This window comes from Cucumis melo, chromosome 3 (genome assembly GCF_025177605.1).
Source record: "Cucumis melo cultivar AY chromosome 3, USDA_Cmelo_AY_1.0, whole genome shotgun sequence".
Classification (NCBI taxonomy): Eukaryota; Viridiplantae; Streptophyta; class Magnoliopsida; order Cucurbitales; family Cucurbitaceae; genus Cucumis; species Cucumis melo.
The window spans coordinates 24,405,537-24,432,079 of record NC_066859.1 but is presented as its reverse complement, the minus strand read 5'-3'; the positions used below and the strand labels follow the sequence as shown (position 1 = coordinate 24,432,079).

The 26,543-nt window shown below is 31.1% G+C and overlaps 2 protein-coding genes and 1 non-coding gene across 3 annotated transcripts in view; 1 reads left to right on the top strand and 2 right to left on the bottom strand.

The window, feature by feature from the left end:
* Window positions 1-1,242: 1,242 nt before the first annotated feature.
* On the bottom strand, window positions 1,243-10,417 carry LOC103502598 (serine/threonine-protein phosphatase PP2A catalytic subunit). The gene is made up of 6 exons (XM_008466573.3): window positions 9,676-10,417; window positions 5,872-5,986; window positions 4,425-4,533; window positions 4,272-4,349; window positions 1,939-2,130; window positions 1,243-1,824 (listed from the first exon to the last, which is right to left on the bottom strand). Exons 1-6 carry the CDS (start codon window positions 9,926-9,928, stop codon window positions 1,651-1,653), a joined length of 921 nt encoding a protein of 306 aa, XP_008464795.1. The 5' UTR covers window positions 9,929-10,417; the 3' UTR covers window positions 1,243-1,650.
* An 8,584-nt stretch (window positions 10,418-19,001) lies between these two features.
* On the bottom strand, window positions 19,002-20,704 carry LOC103502597 (uncharacterized). Its single transcript, XR_007819434.1, has 3 exons — window positions 20,533-20,704; window positions 19,946-20,433; window positions 19,002-19,220 (listed from the first exon to the last, which is right to left on the bottom strand). It is a non-coding gene; the product is annotated as an uncharacterized LOC103502597 (transcript).
* A 1,996-nt stretch (window positions 20,705-22,700) lies between these two features.
* The window catches only part of LOC127148700 (uncharacterized), a 7,224-nt gene continuing 3,381 nt past the window's right edge, over window positions 22,701-26,543 (top strand). The window contains exons 1-2 of the mRNA XM_051082899.1: window positions 22,701-22,705; window positions 25,565-26,543. The exon at window positions 25,565-26,543 is cut by the window's right edge and continues 607 nt beyond it. Of these exons, the coding sequence (XP_050938856.1) occupies window positions 22,701-22,705; window positions 25,565-26,543 (984 nt within the window). The remainder of the gene's footprint in view (window positions 22,706-25,564) is intronic.

Sequence of the window (26,543 nt, the reverse complement as noted above, 5' to 3'; positions counted from 1 at the left end):
TCTCATTGATTGAAGAATTCATTTGACTATATTTGCGATTAGCTTTTAAGTTTTACTATTTTTAACTTAGTTTTATCACATGTGCAAGTAGCCCACTACTCTATTTTGAACTTTAAAAAATCACCACTTAGGTCTAACTATTGTCCATATTATCCAAAAAAACTATACTTCTAGTTTTCATCATTCTTATTTTACATTTTTGCATTTATTTTATATATTTTTATAGAGGTCAATCTATAACAATAACTATTACAAAGAAAAACAATGAGTCATCTCCAAAGAAAAGAAATGCTGATTGATATTTCATAGTGTAGTGGACAATTGTAGCGTAGAAATAAATTGTTTAGTTCATTCATGAATTTGTATGAAATTTCCAAATCATGTCAACATTTTTTTAAAATGTTAAGTAAAACTCTCTTGAACAAAACATTGTCCATCCATCATTATTTATAACTATTGCAAACTAGATCGTATCAATAGTCTTATCATAAACAAAAACTACAAGGCAGTTTACCGTCCTGTGTAAATATATTTGAATATTTGTAATATTAGAACAAATCGAAAAATAATATATACAAAGAGATTATAATATATGAGTAATTCTTTATCACTGCTTGTTTTAAACATAGAAGATCAAACTGTACTTACTATATGTAATGAAAATACATAATAATTAATGTTTTCTTTCTGTTAAAAAACTTAAAAGAGATAATTGCAAATATAATCGGTAGATTCAAAATAATTAAGTATATAACAACATTTTAAAAAATTACAAATATAGTAATATCTATCAAAATCTATCAATGATAGGAGTCTATCTATCATATCAATCGCTGATAGGCAAATATTGATTTATCAGTAGTAAACCGTAAGAGTAGAAATCTATGTGATTTAACATAATGCTTATGCCGATAAGCTTAAAACGCTATCATTTAAACAAAAATGAGTTAATGCTAACGCTGGTTGTTGTTGATTCCGGGGGTTAATCTAAAGATATATAACAACCATAAAAGCAAAAGTGTACAAGTATCTTGAATGAAGCACGATCAGAAAGACACATTCCTCATTGTGCAAAATTGCTTTTGAAATTTCTAAAAGTACTTTAAGGGACGCCAGAAGAGTTGTGCAAAGGTACATCGACAAGTTTGAATCCAATAATCAACATTGAAGATTCCAATTTCCAACCATACCATAAATTTTGAAAAGGAAGAAAGGGGAGAGAAGAAGAAACATATACACAACTTTGATAGATAATAAATAAACAGTTCAGTTGCTGCAGTTTTCATTCATTAGCCATTGGGATTATCTCAAACATAAATAATACTACAAGCGTTCGAAAAATCAGCTCTCTACTTTGAAAAGGTAAAATTACAGAGCACAAGAATGGTTATTGCCGCTTGCTCGTGTTCGTGTTCGTTCTTAAAAAAAAAAAAGAAATATACAAGATAATAGGCCTCTGATGCCTTTCTGTCATTTTTCTTCATCAATCAAAATCTTGAGCACCATTTAACAACAGAGCAGCATCAGCACAAACTCGGAAACAAAAGAATGGTGAAGAAAGCTTAAACAAAGAGTGATCCTTTAGAGTCAAATTCACAGTAACACGGCAGATAGAAGGAGAATTACAAGCAGCCGACGGACAAAGAGAGTTTACAAAAAATAATCGGGGGTCTTGCGTGTGGTATCAGGTTCGATTTGCCTAGGTGCAGGGTCAAACTGAAGAAAATTTTGATCCATATTCTCCCCAATCTCAAGGATTGCAGCCATATTCCCACATCGATAACAATAATTTGGAGCACTAAAAACAGTCACCACATTCTTGTCCTACAAACAAAAAATACACACAAATAAAAAAAATAAAAAAAATGGACCAACCTCCTTTGAAGAAACAGAAAATACAAATACAAAAGCAGAAAAAATAAACCCGGATTCACGCACCTGACACCAATTGTATCCCTCCATTACAAGCTGGTGGGCTCTTGATATCAGCGTTAGCCCATTCGTGTGGTTAAATTGAGTGGCAATATCCTGCCCAAAAGTATATCCAGCACCACGCGGAGATATTCCCCAACCACAGCGGTCATCAGGGTCAGACCATAAGAGATCACACATCGGTCCCTCATGTGGAACCTAATAATAAATTCAAGATGAAAACAATACACGGGTTAGGAATACAGAAACATCTCATGATTTCCCCAATACTGCGGTATGGTATCCAACTTTTGAAAAAACAAATACAAAAAATAGGGAAAGAGGGCATCATCTTAAACTAATGAAGAAATTATAATTATATAAGCTCACTCCACCACAACAAATTAACCAATAAAAAAGAAGTCAAAATCAAGCAACATTCTTTCATATTCCAAAAATAAGTAAACTGGACTTCATTCCAGACCAAACACTATAACATCTCAATGAGAACCATTTTTTTTTAATGAGAAAGCCATTGAGAAATAAATGAAAGAACACAATGGGTGTCTACAAAAAGAAAGCGCCAAAAGAGCTAGAGAGTCAAACTAGAACAAAAAGGGGCCGCAATCAAGCAAAAGATCCATTGGAAAATTACCAAAAGGCCTTAAGAGAAGCCCAGAGATTTGTATAGTTGGCTCATGCAAATTAACAGAGGTGTGATGACACTTCCATAGAATAGTTGTTACATAAAATACTCCCACGAATTTCCTGTCCATAGTATCCCTTTACGAAATTAGCTCTTCCATTGATACTAGATGTCCTTTGGGAAGTCCAGAAGGAGCAAATAGGAATGGAGGCAACCAGTTGGTTAGCTTGAAGATGGATACGGCCTCACAGATTTATAAAGGTCTGAGGGTAGTAAATTCGAGAAGAAATTCTGCTTTGCTCTTAAAATTATAATGGAAATTTGCTCAAAATAATACAGCCTTTTCGAAAAGCCAATCTGGGCACATTGATAGCAGCTGGCTTCCAAATTTAATTAAGCAGTCCAAGTACAGCCCCTGGAAACACATCAGTAACAATAGAAGTTTCTTTGAAATTCATATCAGTTACAAGATAGGAAATGGGGAAACAATTCAGATCTTAGAAGATAATTGGGCCACAAGAAAACCGTTTTGTGAGGAGTTCCCTCCACAAATGCAATACCCAACTCCAAAAGGCTTTCTATCCTCAATTGTTGGTCTGCTGTGGGTGAAGCTTGGGACACTTAGACGACGTCTCCTTGATGGGACAATCTCATCATAATTAAGAAGGGGGAAAGGTCGATCAAAGAGGATGATCAAGTTTGCTGGCTTCCAGAGAATTCAGGGTTTTTTCTTCCAACGAGTAAGTTGATATGAAAGAACAGCCCAAAAGGAGAGATTGTTCATTTGGTCCATAGCACATTGCAGTCTAAACAAGATGGATATAATACAAAAAATAAACCAAAAGCCTTTTTCTTCACTGTCAATTCGCTTAGAAGGGTTGGATGTTCCTCACTAATCTCTTTTGATTTGGCTTGGTGTCCTCCAAAAGGTATTGAAGATTGCCTTTTCAAATTGCTATCAGCTATCTGGTAGGTGGTTTAGAAATTACAAAAGATAAGGTTTTGTTGGAACAACGTTAGTAAAAGTCTCTTTTGGTTGATTTGGAAAGAAAAGAACAACCCTCCAAATAAGTTCTTCTCAAGTAATATTTCTTCTCTTTTTCTGAAGATGTACATTTTACAGCCTTTACTTGGAGATCCTTACACAATTCTTTTTGTACCAGAGCATTTTCTGATTAGCTTAGATTGGAGAACTTGCTTCGTCAACCCGGAATTAGGCTTCCATATATCGATAAGGTTTTTAGACCGGAAGTTCTTCTCCTTTGTTGAATATATTTGTTATGTTTCCCACCAGAAAAGAGTATGATACTACCACGGAAAATAACAGACAGTAGGGTTCTTCTGACGCCAAAATCCAGATGATGAGATGAATACATGGTCATAGAGGGGATCAAAGAATTAGATGAACCTTCACAAGCATTCCTTTTATTTTTTAACAGTAAAAAAGTAATTTTTGCACTTGACTCAAATATTTTGCAAAAGCAAAACGAATTCACTAATAACTATATATGTGTTGTATCTATATATATATATACATTTATTCTATCAGCCATCGTTTAACATATAAGTAAAACATTCTGTTACTAGATCAGTTTTTTAAAAGTACACTAGAGGATAATGGCTTTGTAGAGATTGAGCAGAGGGTTAAAAGTAACATGTGTTTTAAGTTTTAAATATTATAGTCACGTGCTTATGAAAAATCACGCATTAATACCTCTTGAATTCGGTCCAAAGCTCTGATGTTATCCAAGGTATCCAAAGATGGTGAAAGTCCTCCATGCAAACAAAAAACCTGCGCTCGGATAAGTGATAAACTATTAGAACCCCTCAAATAATCCAAATAAAGACTTTATGTAGGAACACAAACCTGGCTCTCAATTAGAGCTGTAAGAGGTAAATAATCAAAGAGGTCGGTAAAGTGCTTCCAGACATTTGCATTTCCATATTTTCTCAAACACTCGTCATAGAATCCATAACTGAAACAAAACAAAATGAGATAATAAAAACAGACAAAAAGATAACTGGAGTAACCAGAAATTGCTTGTGCTTGCAACACTAGATAATTAGTAGTATATATAAAATGAAAGTATAACAATTTGCCACCTTATTAAATATGTGAATTTTCATAAGCTAGACAACCAAAACCACCGATCCTACAACATTTGGATGTATGGAAACTCATAGGATTTTAAAATCCTAGGATTGTGGATGTTGTGGGATTTGAACCTTTAGTATCAAATTTGAGTAATTCCTAATTTTGAACACTAGTATCCCAATTTGAATGCCAACAAGTTTAAATATTCTGGTTCTTGGTCCATCAAACTCCGTGTCTTTGCATGTGTTAACAGAAACACACGATAACCGACACTAACACTTAACCTTAGGAATAGATCGTATATGAAAATTACCGCAAGTCTGTGATGTGAAAATTAACAATTCACAAAATAAATTCAGCAGAAAACTGGTGAAATCCTACAGAGATTCAGTAATAGACGAACAGGCACCCAGCTGTCATTCTTGAAAGAGGCCATAATATCTAAAAGAAACTTGTGATTGTACTTCAGACTCCTTTGCAGATGACTTAAACACGCGACAAGGTATTGTTAGCGAGTGACCTTGCTGCCACGATCAAGTGAGATTCAACCCATTGTCGCTCCAATTAAAAAAAGTTGTACTTCTGACTTTGTTCTTGTAGATTGAAGCCCCCTTTTTATTTGTTATTAAGGTTTTTTTATTCATTTTATTGTTGGACGACCCTTTTGTGTTCTTTCCTTTCTTAATAGGAAAGCTTGTTTTCCCAAAACAACAATTCTTGTAAGAGCTCAATTGTTTGGGGAACAGACAAAGCAGGGTGTTCCAACAGTTGGATGTCAGTTGGAGCAAGCACAAAATCCCTGAAAAGTTTGAAGGTATCCTCACGTCCAAACTGATACAGCCTAAGCAGATTGGGAGACCAGAACCACCATTTTTATTGTCCATACTGAATCAAACTATTGAAGGATTTGAATTTCGAAGTTCCATATAATACAATTAAAACGGGGGGAGCCAGCCATGACCATTTAAAATGGCAGACAGTTATAAACTTATATTAAAGCATTACAAACAGAAAAATACAAGCAGAAATAAGAGAATGACACAGTTCCAGGGAAAAAAGAAAAAGGAAAAAAGAAAAAAGAAAAAAAAAGGTCCACTGGTGGAAGCATGAGGTAAATACAGTCTCTTGACAAGTACAAAAAACTAAATACTATGTTGACAAGTACTAAAAACTTCAGTTTAAATAATGTAAGAAAGTAGATGAATATAAATCATCTTACACTTGAGTTATCTGCCTGCTCTCATGATTTCCCCTCAAGATTGTAATTCTATCTCTATAACGAACTTTTAGAGCCACTAGAAGTGTAACAGTCTCCACAGAATAGTATCCACGGTCTGCACCAATGATACATTGATTAATGATAATGAGCAAACAATACAAGTGCATTGCACACGAGAGAGAATTCAACATATCAACTACCTAGCAAATCATTCAATAGAAGATAGTGAACAATAGATTTCTTCAAAGGGAAACAAACTCTACTAGAAACCAAGGAACTTATCTGTTGATTATTTTCACTTGCACAATCATCTTTCCTTTTTTTTTTTATGGAAAGCTTCTGATAGGACCCTCTCTTATGAAGTAACCAGTAAGCTTGCTTTATTGATATTAATGAAAGAATTACAATATCGAACTCTCTTCCTTGTTATTCTGTCTTCCAAGAATGAACATAGGAACTTTCTCTCATAAAACTTCTCCTCCCTAATCTCTTGTATTCATGTGTTATTTATACTTTTCTGCTAACTAACTTTCAAACTATTTCTGTAACAAACTTCTATAACAGCCTAACTATTTATTTGATTGTGTAGGCTAACTAACTTGCTGTCTATTTCTTTCCTCTACGGTTGTATTGATGTATTATAGGAGGTGGTGGTCTATCATCTTCCAACTAAAAAAAATTAAAAAATTTATAAAACTAATATCCTACCAAGGGACAATTGTACATAAAGGTGTGAAGAAAAAAATCATAATCTACAGATTTAATATTCTTGACTAACAAGGAAATTAAAATGCTATTTTGACCCATATACTTAGGATTGGTTTAATTTAGTCCTTGTACTTTCAAATGTCTAATGTTAGTCTCTATCGAACTTGGCTAGATAATAATGATAATTTTCATGCGAGAAAATAAATATAAAAGTTTTCCAAACTTTATAATGGAAAGATTCATAGATAATAAACAAAGTAGAAAAATCGATAATAAACTAGCATTAGAGACTAAATCTAGGATTAATTGAAGGTACAAAGACTAGAATTGGATATTTGAAAGTACACAACTAAAATTGAACAAGTCTCAAAGTATAGGGACCAAAATGCAAAAAATACATATCTAACCGATATTATATCCCAACTGCATGCTTATCCTACGAGGTACACTTTACTTTTTTCAAGCCGCATGATCAAACGAAGAGCTGGACTCCATATTTGCACTAACATTATATAGACACATCATCCCCAGATTTACTTGTACGCATCCACTAGCAAAAGGTAATGAAAAAAGAAAACCAATGTCTCAAAATCTTGAAATTTGGGATTTACAAAGATCTTCATCTCCAAAGGGATGGAGACGGTGGTGTTGGGTGAACTGGGAGATGAAAATTGAGTGAGGGAGAAAGTTCCCCTTGTCGGACATTGTTGAAAAGATAGTCCAAAGGACCTAATTAACAATACTAAGAAAATAAAGTCTGACTAGTCCTAAATCTTGTTCAACTAATGTGGGGTTCTTGACCTAAGGCAAACTATATAGATATTTACAAGCCAGATCCTATGCACCTTTTTCATGCTCTTCCATCTTTTCCTTTTACTAGGAAAACCTTTTATTTATACAAGAAATACTGTACACAATAGGGGAGGTAGGCAAGGAGCCCACCAATCACAAGACAATAAAGGAGGCTTCCTTGTGTCAAGGACAAAGTTCAACACTACTACTTATACACGTTCAATGCAGTCTCCCAATGTTGTTTTTGTGTAGGAAAACATGAACAAATAATTAGGAGATTCTAATTTTTGTTAGCTAAATACAAAATGACAAGTTCACAGATGGTCAATTGATGGTAAGCGAAGAACACCAACATGCTACCCAAAGCTGGGGGTTAACTCCATGGTTTTGAAGTGCTTCTCACAAGACACCACTCAATGAAAATAAGTTTAAAACTACCAATTGTATCTTTAAGGATTCTACTCAACCAGAAACCACTCAAAATTTGAAACAATGGGTTCTAATGTGGGTCAAATCTTAATAGGTATCTCCATCATAAAATTTCTTCTGAAACAACATTCGGAATAATAAATTTCTCCTAATCCAACAACGTTCTACAATATTTATTACAACCGAACTTATAAGATTTCAGTTGGTGTCCAAAGGCTTAAAAGCCAAAGATCTCAAAGACATCTGGGTGAGTGTTATCCTTTTGACAACTGCACCAATTAATTATATAAATCTTTAGTTAAGCAAAGAAAATTCAAATCTTATGGCAAACTTTCCAACTGTAACCAAACTTTCAATGAGAAAAAAATGAAAGAATACTACAATAGAATCCTTTTTTTTTCCCTAAAAGAACATAAGAAACAATTTCATAGGTTGATGATATAAAATGGGGTGGGTGGGTAACCAAACCCCAAGCCAAGCTAGTTGAGATTACAAAAACCAATTAAACTGGCTAAAGGAGTGTTTTTTTTTTTTTTTTTTTTGTGGGGGGGGGGGGGGAGAGAGAGAGATGGAAACAACTTCTATTGAGAAAAAAAAATGAAAGAATACATAGGCATACGAAAGAACAAGCCTACAAAAAGGGAGCTCTCTTTACAAGAACGGACTCCAACCATACAAAATAGTTCCTATAGAATAGTTATAAAAGAGATTGTGAAACCAAAGCCCATTGGGACCAAATCTCCAAGGACCCTTTTCCACACCCCTAAACACACTACTATTCTATTTTTCTACTCACCCCACAAGACCCCAAAGATCACACACACCCACACCATCCATAAAAAACGACCCTTCTCCCAAAAGACACGTTGAGGAGGAACTCATCGATCACCGCACTAGCATCTCTGTGATGAACAAGCGTAAAAGAATCTATTCCAAGGTTTCCTCCACCTACCAACTAGTAATACAACAAAAAGACCTAGCAACCGAAGGAAACTTCATCGCAAACCGATCCAAGATGTTAGCATGGTCAACCAAGAAGGCTAAAGGAGTGTTCAAACTATAGTTTTTGGCAGGAGAATAACATTTCCATCAAGTGAGGACAAAAAAAGTGAATTTCAAAGAAGTTATGCAGGTATTGACTTCCTTCTCTATGATCTGTCTTTGTTTAAGCTCCATTTCCTTCATTATTTTGTCGACATTGGAATACCCATCATTTTTCTTTCATCCCTATGTGTAACAATTTTATACACAATAAGTTATACAGTAATCACTTAAAAGTCTGCACAAAACATTTACAGATACTCCTCGATAAAATATTTTTGTTTTAGTCTGGGTATATGGACATATGACTGGTGCTTAGACAAATGCCTCTGTTAGGCCTCTAAGGAGGTTTTACACCTTCAAAAGACAGATATCTGATAAAGCGCGATCAAATGCAGCCTTGTCAAACTAAACCTCCACTAAGAACTATATCCATCAAATTAACAGCCAAGAATATAAGACAAACAAGGTGAACAAATATAATGACAAGGAAACTAAAAAACGGCCACAACGCTAATCAGAATTGAAATTTGACCTATCTATGAATCATAAAAACGAAGTAAACCCCAAAATCAACCTTGTACGGTGATTAACCTAGCCTCCGCTCCACATGTGATATGCATATTAGATTAGTAAGAAGATTAGAAAAAACAGTGCTAAACTAAAAACCATAAATCTAAAATCCATATAATGGATAGATAAGATAGGGAGAGGAAATAATAATAATAATAATAGCAAAAATTGATAAGAAGAAGTGTTTTGAAGGGGAAAGTAGAGAAAGATAGTATGAAGTTGAAATGAGGTAAAAAGGAGATTGAGAGTGAAAAGACTGACCAACATAATCACCCATGAAGAGATAATTAGTATCGGGAGCATTCCCTCCTATCCGAAAAAGTTCAACGAGATCATAAAACTGGCCGTGAATATCCCCACAAACGGTGACGGGGCACTTGACCGGCTGAACGTTCCATTCCTCAACCAAAATGGTCCTAGCCTGATCACAAAGCGTCTTAACCTCGGCCTCGGAAAGAGGCTTACACTCCATCAGATGCTCGATCTGACGGTCCAGATCCGCGTGAGAGGGCATGGTGTAAAAAGGAAGAGTTGAGATCCGTAATTAGAGATCGAAGATTGAGAAGGGAGTGGGGATCGAGAAGGAAAGGATCTCTCCACGCAGCGGGAGAGAAAGGGGGAGAGAGAGAGAACCCGTGGTTATGAGAATCGGATTACTGGAAAAAACATGAAAAAGAATGAATTTGATTGAGGTCAGGAGAATCGAGGAGGAAGAAGAAGAAGAAGAAGAAGAAGAAAGCAGATGGAGATGGATTGAAGTGGGGAAGCTGGGATCATCTGTTGTTGTGTTGTTAGCTGGTTGGAGATTTTGAGTTATGGAGGTTTTCTCGGGAAAATTCGTAAAATGGGAGAAATGGAATTTGTATTTTATGTGTTTATGGGAAAGAGAAAAAAAAATTGAAAAGAGGGGATTTGCCAGATGGGAATGCGAGAGAGACGAGAAGGAGAAGGAGAGGGAGAGGGAGACCTCCGAATTGAAACTCCAATGCAAATCAAATACAAATCCAAATGAAATGTGGGATATTACTCTACCACATTCCATTCCCATTTTTACTATTTTAAATCACACCATACCATACCATACCATACCATACATTTAAATATTTATACATACATCTAAATATTTGTATATATTTATAAAATATAACAAAATTTTAGAAATATAGATATTAAAATAAATTTTCCTGCTATATTTTTAAAAACAAACTCTAGGTTACATCGTTAATTTTCTTCCACATACCAACGTCAGCTATTTCAATTTACATAAATTGGCATATTATTGTATAATTATATATATATATATATATATATATATATATATATATATATTTATTAAAGGTTTGAATTGCTAACATGTTGAATTAAGACGAACAAATCCTTTTACCTTTTTCTTGCAAAATTAAATAATAATATCCATAAGCGATGAATATTTATATTACTTAAACAAACTAAAGTAAATTCAGTTGCAAATAAACATAGGTTGGATTTTTTCTTCTCTCTCTTCAATTTGAGGTTTAAATCTCAACCATTTTTTAGTTATTGTAATCTATATAAATCATATTTAAAATTTAATCTTAATATTTTATTAAAGTTTTAAATTTGATTTATTATCTAGCATTTTCATCGTCAATTTTGGGAAGTAGTCTATTGGATTAAAAAAATGATTATTTGTTATTCCATTCATTTTGGTAACCGTTAAAATTGAAATAAGATCAAATTTAACATCTAAAAATATATGGATTAAAGTTGACCAAATTTAATCGAAAAATTAAAATAATTTTTATCTAACCTCTAACAAATGTGAAAATCCAAAGCATATCACAAATTGTAGTAGTAGTTTATGAATATTAAAATTGATTATATAAATAATTTTAATTATTTTATACGATGTAAACATTTAAAAGAAATTGATGTTTTCTCATAAAAACAAACTTAATTTTTCACTAAAGTATCTATATTACAATAGATATATATAGATAGTGATTTATCTTGATATACTACATATAAATTTATGATATTTTACGGATATTTTTGTAATTTAAAATAAATTTTGAACTTATATCAGAATTAAAGGATTGAAAATTTAGATGTAGAAGTAGATGTTGATTCTATTTGATTGATTTAAAAATTGAATGATTGTTTTCGTCAAAGAGTGGAATACGGAAAGGAGCGAGAAATTTTGATTTCCGGGTGGCTCCGCTGAATAAAAACTAAACAAAGTTAATGCCACGTGTTTGTTAACGGTTGGATGTCACATTTTTTGGCTCCTTTATTGAAATTCATAGTACAATACATATGTACAATAATATTGAAATTCCCGAAATAATATCCGATTCTTATCACTATCCTACCACTACTTTCATTTATACTTCCACACATTATCAATTATACAAAAATATCTTTTAACCATGTATAAAATACCGTAAAACCACATCCTTTATTCTATTTTCTAGTTTTAGATTAAGTAAATTTTCAAATGGATGTAGTTCCATTCATATAAAATATACATCAACAATTAAGATAAAAAGTAAAGAGAGGTGTAACAATTGAACGATATTGAAATTGACAAATTAAATTGGTATTTATACTTTTATATATATATATATATATATATATATATATATATATATATATATGTTCCAATTTCTACCATCTACGAGAAGATTGGTTTATTCTCTACCATTGACAGATAAATAGAAATTCTATTTATCCATTATTAATGGACTATTTCTATATTTATGGTTTGTTGATGAACTATTTATATGTGTATTATGATAGACTATTAATTTATCAATTAGAAAAAAAAGAGAAAATGGTAAAAATTAATATATCAATAATTTACAATTTTTAGTCATATTGACATGACATATCACCGAAAAAGTTAAGACCAGACGATGAAGATGTTAACTATCCCAAATTAAATATCATCACATTATCATATGCTATTGAAGGTATATAAGCAATCATACAAACAACCATGAGTACTAGAAACTAAATAAAATATTATTCACATATATTTTGATTCCTAATTAAAGGATATATATATATATATATATATATATATATATATATATAATTATTTAAAAATAACAAATATAGATACTATTAGTATACCTTTTTTACATTTCCATTACCATATGACACACCTAACAACAAAATAAATATTCACATTATTACTAATAGAAACCCGAACGTTACTAATTAACTTTTATACATATATATAAAAGACCCATTTATAATATATTAAAAAAAAGAATAGTTAAGATTTCATTTGTTAAAACTTTGAATTACATCTAAATTTGTCTATCAATTATAAAAACCAATAAAAGCCTTCGACAGAAGGTGTTAGTCTATCGCTATTTATTGATGTTTTTTCTATTTAATTTATTTATTTTATTTGTGGAAAAATAGCCTAATTTAATTTACACAATGTGTTTATTTTATTTGGTAGTTGATGAATTTGGGTGCTAATATTTAATTTAGAGATTCAAGGGAATAATACGTAGTTGAGTTATATATATATATATATATATATATATATATATATATATATATATATATATATATATATATATATATATATATATATATATATATATTTATATATATATATTTCTAAAAAAGGTTTAGGAGTTGTTCTTCTTTCTTTTATTTATATTTATTGACCTTAAAGTAGTTGAAGAAATTGGGTCAAAGAAAGTACAAAAAGAACAATTCCGCCGTTTGAATAACGACTAGACGTGGCCTTTTCTTTTCTTTCAAAATGTTTTATTATTTCTTAAAGATATTTTATTATTTTTTAGAAAAAACTTTTACTAAAACAATGTTTAAATAAAAATCGTTAAAAATATTTATAAATACATTTTATGATTGATATACTACTATTTGTGATTTGCTACACGAATGCAATTAGTTTAGTAAAATTTTGTTATTTTTGATTTTTTTGTTCTACTTACTTGTATATTCACTAAAAGGTCATGCAGTCCTATACTAATTTGAATCTAGTACTAATTTAGATATATGATAGGTTTAATTCATCATTGAACTTAAGACGAACAAGAACAAACAAAAACAATAAAGATACAATATATATAAACACAAGTAAATATTGACTTCACTTCTCAATTTTCTTTTATATATATATAGAAAAAGTTATGTAAGTGACCTTTCTTAAAGAAAAATATTATAGCCCAAATATAGTGTTTTATAATTTGTTGTTTTAATATTTTTATAATTCATCTATCTATCTCATATTGTTTTACAGTTGTGTGGGTTGACTTAAGATTTTTTTATATAAAATAAAAATTATTTAAAGTATACTTTAAAATAAATAATATTTTAAGTATGGTTAGATATTGAAATTTGTTTCAAAATAACTTATTTGTTTAAAAAATAACTTATTTTTTAAATTAAATATTTGAGAATGTTTAATAACTTAACATTATTATTGTTATATTGTTTTTCAATTATATCATCAAGGTTAGAATTAGATGTTGATAAACCTAAGAGATATTGTATTAAAAGAAAAATTACATGAAATGATACTTTGTGAATTGGTAAAATTTTTGAAGTAGAATTAATCCAACTAGAAAAGAGATTTCTAGTTTTTTTCCTATTAATTCCTAATTAAAAGAATAGAAAATATGTATTTTATTCCATCGTTTGAAAACTTATTTTTATGAGATCACGTCTCTATTGTTTAATATGTTTTATTATTTTATGTTATTTTGATTAATACAAATGTAGAATAAATATGAATGTTGATGTCAAATTTTTAATTTTAGATTAAGTTCGAATCAAATCTTATCCTATCTTATTTTATCTTTAAATTCACCTACAACAATATAAAAACATTCGTACAGAAAACATTTGTACAAAAGAACTTTTATTAGGTAGCGAATCGTGGGTAAAACACAATACAGATAATGTTACTTAATTATTTCTAATTTGATGAGTGGGCAAGTTAAGTTATAAATTAATGATTTAGGATCCCAATTTATTTCATTTTAGTTTTTTTCTCTCATTAACATTAGTTTACTCATCATTACCATTATTTTTGTAATGAATATAGCCTATAGGTGCACTTCTTCACTTTTGAAGGCTATTTTTCTTGAGTTCAACCTGAAAAATAAATCAGTGGCTTTGAGTTTATTGTAAGGTTATTTAATATTTCATTAACCAACAGAATGTTCAATGTATGGTTGCCAAAAGAGTCCGCCAAATAGTGCTCAAGGTGAGGGTGTTCTTGTGCTGAAGTTGAGGTTTAATTTCAGTATAGTTTCTGATGTTTGTGGTATGGTTGACTTCAAACTACTTACCCATACATGTTGATTCAATATTAGATTAATTTATAGTTTGGTGAAGTCTACGATTGTTGTACTCCAATAGGTTAAAGGTGTTAGATGATATTTTGGTAAGTGTTAGAGCAGTTGGATTATCCTTAATTTATGTTGTGTAGTAGTCATAACTCAGTTGTTGGTAGAGTCGTTTAATCCTTAATTTATTTATTTTGGTAGTGTTAAATTATGTTGTCTGGTACTCATTAACATTTTGGTAAATGTTACGTTAGAGGTAATATGTGAATGTGGTCTATGGTAATGTGTTTTTGCATGCCCTCCTTTCTCAGTTCTTCCTTGTTGCATGAACTACTTAACTCTTTTCTCTAATTTAGCTTACTTGCCTGCTTAAGCCATTGAATAGAATGTTACTAAACCCATTATCTTTAATGCACATGGTGTAATTAATATTGAATGTGGCAGGGCAGAGTTGTGTCAAAGTTGATGATTTCGTATACTATTGCTGCTTGATATCTGTTGATGGTTCTGTTCCACACTCCTTAGCTTATTGACTAACATGTCAATTCTACAGTTCACAACGACATGATGGATATTGGATTACTTACCTTGACTATGACATCAATTTACGATCCAAATGCGAACTAAAGTAGAGAGATATGGGTGTTCGAGACTTTGAAGAGTTTCTTAGATATTACATACCCAAAGAAAAAGATAAATGTTGGGTAGACTCGAACCAACTATCCCATCAAATTGTAAAGATTGGGTTGGATTAGTTTTAATTTTGGATTGCTTTTTCTTATTATTTTAATTTTGGATTAGATATTACTACCATATTTGTTTGAAGTTTGTAAAAGATAAATTGGATTTTGATATTTAACATTATGAAATTTTAGTTACATATAGACAAATTTAAGTATTTTAAATTAATAAAAACCATAATTAAAAAAATAAAAATAAATATCCACAATCAAATCCAACACAAATTTTAATTAAGGGATTGGACTAGACTGGGTTGAAGATTTTATATTTGAGTTGCTAACTTAACAAACCAAAAAATTTCTTGCTACAGTACTTGTTATCTTTACAAAGTATATATTTCTTTACTGTCCACCCAAAGTTACTTCTACATGTACGCATACATGAACTGACCCTTTAGCTGAATTTTGGCTTCTAAAACCTTTTTCTTGTTGCATGGAAAAATTTGCAGTAGTTTTTAAAATAATTAAGTAACAACCTAACCAAATTTTGAAATATAACAATTATATTAAGAAACACAACCACCACATCCATGATTATGTATGACAACAAAATTTTCAAAATTATTGGTTTTACATCTTAGATTATCGAGTGTTTTCCATCAAAATCAATGAAAAAACACGCACCAAAAACCATATTCTTTATGGTTTTTTCACGTTTGATTTAATCACAAGGAAATTCTAATATAATGTCCATATCTATTTTCAAATATAGTAAAATGTATCTTTCCTATATACATTTGTCTATTATTGATAAAATAAAAATTTTTGTTATATTTTATATATATTTTTAATACTTTAGTTATTTACGATATTTCTCAAATTCTCAAAGAGGATCGTAATAATGAAGAATAGGAAAAAAAAAAAGAACCTTGTTAGCCTCTGAACTTTGAAGTACATTGGAGCAATTTTCAATAGAATACTTTTTTCAGTTTCTAAAATTGTTTAAATAGGTGTATTTAATCCTTAAATTTTTAAGAATGGACTTTAAGCGTATTTATTTGAAGTATTTTTCTAAAAGGTAATTACATGAGATTTAAAATTAGAAAAGCAAATTTAAAAATAACTGAAAGAGAAGCAAAACTTTTCATAATTATTTTTCTAAGGAAAAATGGTAAAAATGACCCATAAAGTATGATAGTAATTATAATTACACTCTCATAATTTCGATGGTTAAAAATTGAGCCTCAAATTTATACATGATGTTAAAATCGGACCTTTAAATTTATATAATTGTTAAAATTGTAAAAATGGTATAAATTTGAAGGGTTCAATTTTTATCATTTAATAGTCAAATTTCTTCGTTCATATCAAGTTTCAAAAATAAAATTAAACAAAACTTAGAAACCAAGTATATACATATTGTTTGAAGAAAAAAAACTCGAGAACTAAAAATTACACTTTGATAACATGCATAATTTTCTAAAACTCCAACCTTAGAAAAAAGAAAGAAAAGTTGGCCAATAATTCCATAAACTGTTAAAAGTGAAAGAAAATCTTAAAATCATTAAAATCATTGCACACTCATAGATAGAGAGAGATCTTAGTGATGTGGGTGAAATGAAAGATAAAAAGCTAAGGCTTTTTTCCTTTTTCCCTTTATGGCAATTGCCTTGCAGATATATATTTGAACACATTTTGCTTTTGGACCAAGTCTTTGCCCCCTCTATCCAATCAAATCTCAAAGAACAAAAGTCACACACTCCAAACCAAAAGATCAATAATACCCATTAACACACTCATAAACACTGCAGCTTAGCTACTCTTCCATACCCTTTAATATTTACAATATATATCATTTCTCTCACCATATATGCTTCTCTATGCTAATTATTTTATCAATATTGTAAAAATTATATATATCAAAAGTTTTGATGCATCGATGATACAAGACATCCGATAACACGCATGTCAACTATATGTTTGTAGGTCAACATGATCACATAAAGTTATATATAATTAATTCGGTCGTCAAATCATTGTTACTCGCAACGAATAATACCTCTATATTTTTCTCATTTCTTACTATATTGCCCTAAAACCATAATAATTCAACAACGAACAATACCCCAACCTAAACATAAATAATCCACTAGATAATCATGACATATTCATCAAACTCCCTCAATCCTACCTCACTTCAAGTGTCTAAGTTTTTTTTTCTTTTTTAATATAACAACGAAGGTGAGAAAATGAACCTTCGACCTCTTGGGACAACGAAGGCCATACTAATACTACTTAGCCAAGTTCCGACTCAAAAATAATATCAATATGCACTTAATTATTGTTGTGAAAGTGAGAAGGAATTGATATACACGCATGCATGTTTATATATGACTAAATAGCCAAAAGGAATTTAAACGAAACTTGTATATATAAAGGATAGAAACCAAAGTTGAAGATGTATGTTTTAAGCTAAAATTCAAAGACAAAAACTACTTTATTGTTTTTTTTTTTTTTTTTTATAATTATTACTAGTATTATTTTTGGTTGGAATAAAAATGTTAAGAGATAATTTACAATTATGCTAATTGGAAGGCTTAAAGAGAATCTCATGCAGATTGGGAGGAGGAACTTTGAGTAAAACTTACAAAAAAATAAAGAAGCCATTTGGAAAAAGACCAACACACAAAAATGCAAACCCTACCTTTAATTATTTTTTTTTTTTGTTCCCTTTTCTTTTCCTTTTTACCTTTAATGGGTGGAGTTCACTTTATTAAGTTTAGGGAACCCTCTTCCTTCTCTCACTCACCTTTTAATTAAAGCATATATAATAATAAAACACACACTTCCTCTTCATTATTTATTAAAATTACACAAACCTATAGCTGATTCTTTCTTTTTCAATCATTTTTCTTCATTAATATCATCTTGGGTGGAGAAAAGAACCTACATGCATAAAGTTAATTAATATTTAGGATGAATCAATTATCTTATTTTGATCTCTATTAAATTGTTTTCTTGTACTTCACTTTTCTTATGCTTTTTTTCAATGCTTTTCCTTTCAAAATTTTAAAGTTAATGCTTTTCTTATGGTTAGTTTCTTGTTTCATATATGTTTCCAATATGTTAAAAATATAGATAAGAAGAATATATAGTCTTATGATTTTATTTTAGTCAGATTTTTTAATCAATTTCTTCCATCGTTATAGTTAATATAATACAAATTTGTTTATCAATATATATCTAACATGGTATTACTAAAATTTAGATGAATTAATCGATCAATTCCAATGATTTGATAATTATCTACCTAAAGCTGTTCTACACTTCTAGCTTTCTAAAAAACAGTTTACCTAAATTTCCAAAGGCATAAAACAGATATTTTAAAACAACTCATATACTTATTTAAGTTTCATACACATTTGTTAGCATTTGAAATTTAGTTTTTTTTTTTTTTTTTTTTAATTTTTGAAAGTTAAACCTTTTTTTTTTTTCAAATTCTTATTTGGTTATGATAATTAGATGAGACAGATTGATCAAGAAAAGTCACAGCAAATACACATATGGATGTTTAAAGCTAAAAACAAAAAAATTATCGAAAGGATCCTAATTAAAATTTCTGAAGGAAAAATCGGGATCCGATAAGTTTTTTCATCATTTAATACCTAAAGTTAATACATACAAGATAGCACAGACGATGCATCTTGGTGTCATGATCTTGAAAGCCCAATTTGTTACAAAAGCTTTTTAATTTAGTTTCTTTCTTAAGGGCTAAGCCTTGCCTGGTGGTCTTCCAGAGTTTCCTGCTCTCCTACGTACAGAAACAAGAAACCAAAAATATAAACTTGAGTGATGATCTTCATGTATCTAATAAATATATTATAATTATGTATTTTTGAATTAAAATACTTTAAACTACGTACCAAAGTGATATATATGGATAAAGAGATATAAATTAAGGTTAAGGAAAAGGGGGGGATGGAATATATTGAAGTACACACAAAACACATACTTTTATTTACTGTGGTTTTAAAGATGTTTGTGTCTCTCTCACCTTCAACCAAGAGTGACTTTAAATGACACCCTTTTTAAGCTAAAAGAAACTCAATGTAACAGTTTTAAAAGGCAAAGTTATTAAATTTTCAACTTTTTATCTCTCCCACTCCTATCTTTCTTTTTCTATTTCTCATTTCTCTCTCTCTCTCTCTCTAAATCTATCAAATATACTTTCTTAAATTTCCCACTTTTTTTTTTCTTTTGAGTGAAGCAAATAATAATAACAACAACAAAAACAAGATAAGATTTCAAACATGTACCAACCACATAACGTTTACCATAACTCAATTGCTAATTAAAAGACATTATAATTAATTTCGATTTGAAAAAACTCGTAAATTTTCACGTGCCAATTTATTTTTCTTTTTAAAAAACAGGAGCATGGAATTAGGTGTAATTTGATCATTGCTCTTAAAATCGTCGAAAGTTCAAACCTCTATTCTCACTTATATAGTTGAACTAAAAAAAACATCGTCGTACCGATTATGGATAGGATCAGGACCATTAGGAACTCTTCTTTTGCTCATGTAGTTGAGATGCCACTCTGGATGATCAACAACCTTCCCGCCACCCACCACCACCGTCGTCTTTTTGAAAACTCCACTGAATTCATCTCCCATCGCTGTCGTCACCTTCCCCACCACGACAGGTTCTTTCCTTTGACACGAACCATTAGCCAACAAAAGCCAAATAAAAGCCATAACAAGAAGTGAACCAAACTTACAAGAAGAACACCAACAATAACAAGTCATTTTCTCTGCCCTCTCTTTCTCTTTAAACTCGCTACATGACAGGATTTTGATTTTGGGTTATGTTGAGAGAAGAAAAGAGAGAAAAGAAATTGGTGTAATTTGTTCGAAGTGAAGTTTGTTTTGTGTTATATATTTTGGTTGAACAAAGGGTTTTATTCAAAGGTGGTTTGGTGTTATTGGGTTTTCTCTTTAGGATTCTATTGCACTTTCTCGAACCTAGAGAGATTGAGAAAACAATTGAACAAAGGGTTTTATTCAAAGGTGGTTTGGTGTTATTGGGTTTTCTCTTTAGGATTCTATTGCACTTTCTCGAACCTAGAGAGATTGAGAAAACAAAAAAGAAAAAAAAAAAATAATAATGGCTTCAAACGTGAGATGGAGGGAACCCAGCTGTGTTTGCTTTATACTGAGAAGAATAAATACGACACACTCATCTTTAACTTTGTTTTGTGTATTTTCATGCACATACCCAACACACAAAGATAAAACACACACACACCTTCATTTTCAATATATATATATATATAATTCTTTTTACGTACAAAAAAATTATACAAAAGAGGCTTATTAATTGGTCGTAGCATGCATGCATGACAACATATATACTTTTTCTAAGTTATATATATGTTTATTCTTATAAGAACCATTAAGTTATATGTAAGTGCATAATATGGACATTTTATTTTATTTTCTACTTGTTTAATTTCTTTGTCTGGTTTTCCTTGTAATTGTTATTTATCTTCTACTTTTAAGCAAGTAGAGATGTGCTACTTTGTCTACGAATCTCGATCACTTGTTGATAGTGGCAATAATTAAGTAAGTACATGTGGAGCACAAAAAAGTACTTCAATTATATAATCTCTTACTTTAGTAAAATAGTACTTGAATCACTTTTAGATTTTGATTGTATGCTTGAAACTTTTTTTGTTTTTTATTTGTTTTTCGAGTAGTTTGCGTTCATCTAAGCTGTTTTAAGGCGTAAGGTTGTGTACGTAGAAATCCTTTTATAATTGTTTATTTTTTATTTTATATTGTTTATTATTTAAGGTAGTTGCAATATTAGAAAATAGAAAGGAAAAGAAAAAGAAAAAGACTAAAGAAAATAAACAAAAAGGTTTGTGTGCCTGAAAAGTGGTAAATAGGCTGAGTCCAAATTGGACTCGCCTTAATATCCTAAGCTTTGAGACAACTTACTGTAGCCACAAATCATGATCAATAAGCTTCAAAAAGATCCGAGTGTTAAAAGTAGTAAAAATACACCAATACATAATAGAAATGAATTGACATTCTATGATATTTCATGATTTGTAGTATCGAAACGTCAGATATTGTCATTTAGTATTTATTGGTTTGCAGAATTGTTGAGTCGAAGAATGGTATTAGATTCTTCCTTAACTAACTAACTAAATTTATGTTTTTTGTCCCTAACTAAAATAGTAATATTAGAGTGAGGGTTTATCCAAAGATGAGTCTTTTTTGGTTCTCTCTAGTTACAAATCAAAATAAGATGGTATGTTATGGATCCAATTATCTTGGATTGGATCGATCCACTTTTGACTTAGATTTTGTACGCTTGATTCGACTTTGGCTTGTTGATCATCTCTTGAACATCTCTTCACTTTACTTAGGGAAGGTAACACATGGATTCAAGAATAAGTTGAAGTTTTTGAAGAATTGATTTAATTTTACTCTACTTTCTTCTTCAAGGCATATTCAACCTTTAAGAATTTAATAAGTCTTCTGATAGTTGGAGAATTCTCTCTACGTTCCCTTTCGATTCTTCAATTCTTGAACCTTGATACCTATATCGTTATTTTCACGAAATCCATACATCAAACTAGGTATTAAATTAAAGAATACACAACCGATCATTCCATCTAGCTAGAAGATTATACTATAGTAAACAGTTGATATTTTCTTAAAAAAAAAGCTGGTGAATTTTATTGTTATATTATTAGTCTTACATTAGCTAGAAACAACAATAATAAACACACACGAATTAAAGGATTCCTAAATGCTTCAAATCTAGTTAATGTTGAACAAAAAGCCAAAATCTAATCTTCAAACTTTCATCTCCCAATATAAATTAAAATAGTTGTTTGGTGGAAGAGAATATATCCAAAGCTTTGATTACTCAAACCAAGCTTCTCTTTCAAGATATGCTCATGCATGAAACTAATTGTTATCCACTATGGAAAATCTTTATGTACTTAATTGGAATTAAAAAAAAAAAAAGTTGTCTTTAGTCTTTAATTAAATTATTGTTTGACAACCTACAAAACAAAACCACACATGAGACAACAAAACAAAAGAATATAGGTACTCTGCTTAATTATAATTAATCATCAACATTATATATTGCTATAAGATTCCTATTTATAAAAGCGTTTTTAGCTGTGTTCCATTCTTTGGATATTGCTATAAGATTCCTATTTATAAAAGCGTTTTTAGCTGTGTTCCATTCTTTGGACAATAAAACAAACATGTGGTTTTTGGTTTGATTATTATATATAAATTTGTTAAAATTCATTTTGATGTCAAAAATTATTATTTACAGTTATATTAATATTAAATATTAAACTCACTTTTAGTAATTCAATGCTTTGTTTTTTCGAAGTGATTGGAATAGGTGATTTTATTTTTTTGAAAATAGTCAAAATATAGATTTGGGATGTTAAACAAAGTTGGGAACTTTAATTTGATTGCAATATTCAAAGAAAATGGGAGTGATTTGTTCCCTCAAATAATAATGTCTTAATATTCCCAAAAATGTGTAGCCACTAAACGCACAGTTTAAGAACAATTATATTCCAAACTAACTATGACTTCAAAATAAAATTTAAAATCGATACATAAAATTAAACAAAATAAAAAGATACAAAGCTATTTGTTACTCAATCTTTTTATAAAAAAAACGGCACAATCTCCTTCTCAATCTTTTGAGGTTGACATATTTTTTTTTTAATTTCTAACACATTTCTCTTCTTAGCAGAATGTTATCGAAATCGACACCATTTTCTAATTTAAATTAATTAGGACTATTTTAATTAAATGAATCAAAATATTTATAAAATTGATGGATAGTCATATACAAAAAATTCACAAACCCATCATGTATTGAGACTATGAACAAACCAGAACTCAAAACGATGATACAAGAACAACCTTCAAAAATAAGACTCTTTGTGTCACCAATAGGCTGACCAGACTCGATCACCATGATTCAACTGTTGAAACTCCAAAAGTCGAGAACTCGGTGGAATTCCCTCCCCTTTGTTCTCTCAACTTTTGTATTTTTCTTCATTCTCTTCTCCCTAGGTAATACTCATATCAAATAAAAATTATAAATATAGAAAAGTTTACCAAATTTTTATGGTCCAGCAAACTTTGTTATATTTATAAATTTTTTAAAAAATATTACTATGTATGTCAATACTTAAATCTAATTATTATATATGCAGTTATTCCTTTGGAAAATAAAGCCTTACTTATAACAAGTGGATTGGAAGTAGTTTAAGAATCTCCCTCTCTAACCTAACATGAGAAACACACAATCATGTCTATGATAACTTAGAACCCCATCTCGACAAGCTTACTTAAACTTCAATCTTTTTTTTATTAATTAATATTTAAAATTTAGAAAAATTATGAAATATGACAAATTTGACAAACTATCTACAAAATATAATAAAATTTTAAATTCTATCAATAATAGATATTAACATACTTCTTTTGGTGATATTGACAAACAAAGATATAAAAGTTTATCCGTTTTTATCCTTGATAGAATTCAAAATTTTGATATATTTTTAAAATAATTTAGTTTATTTAAAAATACCCTAGAGAAAGTGTGTATACGTAGTAGTAGTAGTAGTAGTAGTAGTAGTAGTAGTAGTAGTAGTAGTAGTATACGTAGTAGTAGTAGTAGTAGTATACGTAGTAGTAGTAGTATACGTAGTAGTAGTAGTATACGTAGTAGTAGTATACGTAGTAGTAGTAGTAGTATACGTAGTAGTAGTAGTAGTATACGTAGTAGTAGTAGTAGTATACGTAGTAGTAGTAGTAGTAGTAGTAGTAGTAGTAGTAGTATACGTAGTAGTAGTAGTAGTATACGTAGTAGTAGTAGTAGTAGTAGTAGTAGTAGTAGTAGTAGTAGTAGTAGTAGTAGTAGTAGTAGTAGTATACGTAGTAGTAGTAGTATACGTAGTAGTAGTATACGTAGTAGTAGTATACGTAGTAGTATACGTAGTAGTATACGTAGTAGTAGTATACGTAGTAGTAGTATACGTAGTAGTAGTATACGTAGTAGTAGTAGTATACGTAGTAGTAGTAGTAGTAGTAGTAGTAGTAGTAGTAGTAGTAGTAGTAGTAGTAGTAGTAGTAGTAGTAGTAGTAGTAGTAGTAGTAGTAGTAGTAGTAGTAGTAGTAGTAGTAGTAGTAGTAGTAGTAGTAGTAGTAGTAGTAGTAGTAGTAGTAGTAGTAGTAGTAGTAGTAGTAGTAGTAGTAGTAGTAGTAGTAGTAGTAGTAGTAGTAGTAGTAGTAGTAGTAGTAGTAGTAGTAGTAGTAGTAGTAGTAGTAGTAGTAGTAGTAGTAGTAGTAGTAGTAGTAGTAGTAGTAGTAGTAGTAGTAGTAGTAGTAGTAGTAGTAGTAGTAGTAGTAGTAGTAGTAGTAGTAGTAGTAGTAGTAGTAGTAGTAGTAGTAGTAGTAGTAGTAGTAGTAGTAGTAGTAGTAGTAGTAGTAGTAGTAGTAGTAGTAGTAGTAGTAGTAGTAGTAGTAGTATACGTAGTAGTATACGTAGTAGTAGTAGTAGTAGTAGTAGTATACGTAGTAGTAGTAGTAGTAGTAGTAGTAGTATACGTAGTAGTAGTAGTAGTAGTAGTATACGTAGTAGTAGTAGTAGTATATGTAGTAGTAGTAGTAGTATACGTAGTAGTAGTATACGTAGTAGTAGTAGTATACGTAGTAGTAGTAGTATACGTAGTAGTAGTAGTATACGTAGTAGTAGTAGTATACGTAGTAGTAGTAGTATACGTAGTAGTAGTAGTATACGTAGTAGTAGTAGTAGTATACGTAGTAGTAGTAGTAGTATACGTAGTAGTAGTAGTATACGTAGTAGTAGTAGTAGTATACGTAGTAGTAGTAGTAGTATACGTAGTAGTAGTAGTAGTATACGTAGTAGTAGTAGTAGTATACGTAGTAGTAGTAGTAGTATACGTAGTAGTAGTAGTAGTATACGTAGTAGTAGTAGTAGTAGTAGTAGTAGTAGTAGTAGTAGTATACGTAGTAGTAGTAGTAGTAGTAGTAGTAGTAGTAGTAGTAGTAGTAGTAGTGGTAGTGGTGGTCGTAGTGGTAGTGGTGGTCGTAGTGGTAGTGGTGGTCGTAGTGGTAGTGGTGGTCGTAGTGGTAGTGGTGGTGGTAGTGGTAGTGGTAGTGGTAGTGGTAGTGGTAGTGGTAGTGGTAGTGGTAGTGGTAGTGGTAGTGGTAGTGGTAGTGGTAGTGGTAGTGGTAGTGGTAGTGGTAGTGGTAGTGGTAGTGGTAGTGGTAGTGGTAGTGGTAGTGGTAGTGGTAGTGGTAGTGGTAGTGGTAGTGGTCGTGGTAGTGGTAGTCGTGGTAGTCGTGGTAGTCGTGGTAGTCGTAGTCGTCGTGGTCGTCGTAGTGGTCGTAGTAGTCGTGGTAGTCGTAGTAGTGGTAGTAGTAGTAGTGGTAGTAGTAGTGGTCGTAGTAGTAGTGGTAGCAGTAGGAGTAGTCGTAGCAGTCGTAGTGGTAGCAGTAGGAGTGGTCGTAGCAGTCGTAGTGGTAGCAGTAGGAGTGGTCGTAGCAGTCGTAGTGGTAGTAGTAGTAGTAGTAGTGGTAGTAGTAGTGGTCGTAGTAGTAGTGGTAGCAGTAGGAGTAGTCGTAGCAGTCGTAGTGGTAGCAGTAGGAGTGGTCGTAGCAGTCGTAGTGGTAGCAGTAGGAGTGGTCGTAGCAGTCGTAGTGGTAGGAGTAGTAGTAGTGGTAGTGGTAGTGGTAGTGGTAGTGGTAGTGGTAGTGGTAGTGGTAGTGGTAGTGGTAGTGGTAGTCGTAGTGGTAGTGGTAGTCGTAGTAGTAGTGGTAGTCGTAGTAGTCGTGGTAGTCGTAGTAGTCGTGGTAGTCGTAGTGGTAGTCGTAGTAGTGGTAGTCGTAGTAGTGGTAGTAGTAGTAGTGGTAGTAGTAGTGGTCGTAGTAGTAGTGGTAGCAGTAGGAGTAGTCGTAGCAGTCGTAGTGGTAGCAGTAGGAGTGGTCGTAGCAGTCGTAGTGGTAGCAGTAGGAGTGGTCGTAGTGGTCGTAGTGGTCGTAGTGGTCGTAGT